This window comes from Pocillopora verrucosa, chromosome 1, assembly GCF_036669915.1.
Source record: "Pocillopora verrucosa isolate sample1 chromosome 1, ASM3666991v2, whole genome shotgun sequence".
Lineage (NCBI taxonomy): Eukaryota > Metazoa > Cnidaria > Anthozoa > Scleractinia > Pocilloporidae > Pocillopora > Pocillopora verrucosa.
Genome location: NC_089312.1, coordinates 21687563 through 21690038, shown reverse-complemented (window position 1 = coordinate 21690038; position 2476 = coordinate 21687563). Strand labels below are relative to the sequence as shown.

At 36.9% G+C, this 2476-nt stretch overlaps 1 protein-coding gene across 1 annotated transcript; it reads left to right on the top strand.

Annotated features, from left to right (window-relative positions):
- Positions 1 to 375: 375 nt before the first annotated feature.
- Positions 376 to 1558, top strand: LOC136278582 (von Willebrand factor A domain-containing protein 1-like). The gene is made up of 2 exons (XM_066162001.1): positions 376 to 766; positions 1410 to 1558. Exons 1-2 carry the CDS (start codon positions 376 to 378, stop codon positions 1556 to 1558), a joined length of 540 nt encoding a protein of 179 aa, XP_066018098.1.
- Positions 1559 to 2476: the final 918 nt, after the last annotated feature.

The following is a 2476-nucleotide window of genomic DNA, read 5'->3' as shown; positions in this document are numbered from 1 at the left end:
AACCCCTTCTCTATGGCAAAATAGAATCTCTTGCCGCGACCGATTCCTTTTTTTCGCTAGAAAAATACTGGTTTAAGTGCTCCCAGAATCTTAAACGAGTGCATAATCATGTTCTATGTAAAAAAGAAACATATGACTTAAATGCATTTGATGGGCGAAAGGTTAAGTTTGCCCTATGTTTAGTTTGTGAAAATACAATTCATACTTAAATTGATTAAGATTTTGGTACAAGTAAGCAACACGTTAATGGATTTCGATTGTGTGTCAGTGTCAGTGCATGTCAGCTCCTTGTGGAGAGCAAGCAGAGCATGTTTTTTATTTATTTATTTATTTATTTATCGCACGTTCTCTTTTAGTATTTCAACACGTACCGCAATGAAACTGGTCACCAATTTCTTTCGCATACCACGCATACCACTCTCGTACTCGTCTCAGATTGGACAGAGCAAGTGGCAGGTCATAAGCAAGAGCCAGGACATACAGGAAGATATCGTGGTGATTTTGGATCGCTCAGAATCGATTGAGAAATGTAACTACGAAAGAGCAAAGCAAGCCTTGAAGACCGCGCTTGACATTGCGTCAGAAATAGGATATGACAACAGATATGCGGCAGTGACATTTGCAACCGGTGCCACGACCGATTTTAAGTTTGTTGCTAATCCGGTCGCAGGGATTAAGATAAAGAACCTTCCCTATCTCCCTGGGTCAACCAACACTCAGGCTGCATTGAAAGAAGCGAAAAGGATTTTTGAAGATCCCTCTTCAGGTACGTGCAAATTCATTTTCGTTCGAGAGCTTTTATTTTAAGCAAAGAACACGAACAGTTATGGCAGCATTTCTTTAAAAAAAACTGGAATCTACGGGTCCATATGGTAATGATTCAAAGTTCTGTTACTCATTAAATTGTAAAATTATTACCAAAACGATCCCAGCCTCGATTTTGAGCATAAACGGTGATATCCTGTATAAGTCTTTCTCTGATAGAGGATGCGATTTGATCGATCATAAGTTGTGCCGCTATGTATTTTAACTATTGGCTACGTGCATAATTGTGAGCTTTCCATGATATTTCTGAGTCAAAATCAGTTATAATAATATTTGATAAACTAGCTTAACCCTGTACACCTTAACATTAGTTTTCATATATTCTATACACTGCTCTCTTAAAGCTTCCAATGCCGGGTGCCGACAAGGAAAATTTGCTTCAAAATTTGGAGCTTCTTAAATTGGCGATCATTAATTTTTATCATGACCTTTCTATTCGATTTAAGAGTGGTGCTGAAAGAAGGAGTTAGAACTCATTCACCCTTTGGGGTTATATGACTATGATTTTTAATGAAAAAAAAAAGATAAAACGAAATACGTTCACTGCAAATCCTCCTTTTGTATTCATTTGTCCTTTTCCAAAGGGAAACGTCCAGGGGCTAGAAAGATTGCTATCCTTATCACCGATGGGCAATCAAACGTTGATCCCACGAAGACCATACCAAATGCTGAATTGCTGAAGGCTAGTGGTGTGGAGATTTTTGTCATTGCTGTTGGAAATTACAAGACATGAATCAGCGAAATCGTGAAAATAGCTTCACCAGACCCTAAAGACCACGTATTCCGTGTCACTAACATGAATGGCCTCTTACATGTTACAGAATTGGCTTTTAAGTCAGTTGCTCCCAAGAAATATGCCGTCCAAGCTCATCATAATTGGCTTTGTTAAAGTTGGTACATCATGATGTAAAAGGAACAGCAGTACAATATAACTGATTTTAGTGATATTGGTTCTGTCAATATTTCCCCTGAGTTTGAATTGAAATATATCCAAGGTGAAGCAGGAATCGTAGGAATCGTTTTCAGCCCTTCAAAGAGAGGATTTACTGAGTTAATTTTATTTTTATTTTGACTGAAAAATGAACTTTATTGCTTTCTAACTTAAAGTAAGTTTAGTTAACTTAAAAATGAATATGTATTTTGTCACTAAATGTAATAAACAAAGGCGCTAATTTATGACTTGGATTCATTTTTTTCACTAATGTTACTAAGTCTAAATTTTTTGAGACTTTCTGTCAAACGTTCAGAAAGGTGGGAGTAGATAGTTTTGGCACAAAAGATGCCAAATTAGTGCTGAGGATAGACCAAGGGATTCAAAAGTAACCTAATGGCAGGGGGAAAAAGTTGAATATTGTCATTTTCTAGACGGTGTTTACTTGGTATAAAGTTATATTAAAATGGCAGCTCTACGAACCTTCTGACGCTTTTACGTCGATAGTAAAGTAGCATTTCACTGATTTTATGAAACAGTGAGTTTGAGTAAATTGAGTCGCCGACTAAATCGAATCACGAAGACTTGCAAGCCATTGTGAAGTAGAACCTTAAAAAAAGAAAGCCTTAACCGTGCAACTTTGTGAAACAATTAAATAGAACAATGTGCTGCACTTGACGAACGAGTTACGTCCTAAAACATTGTGATTGTTGATATTAG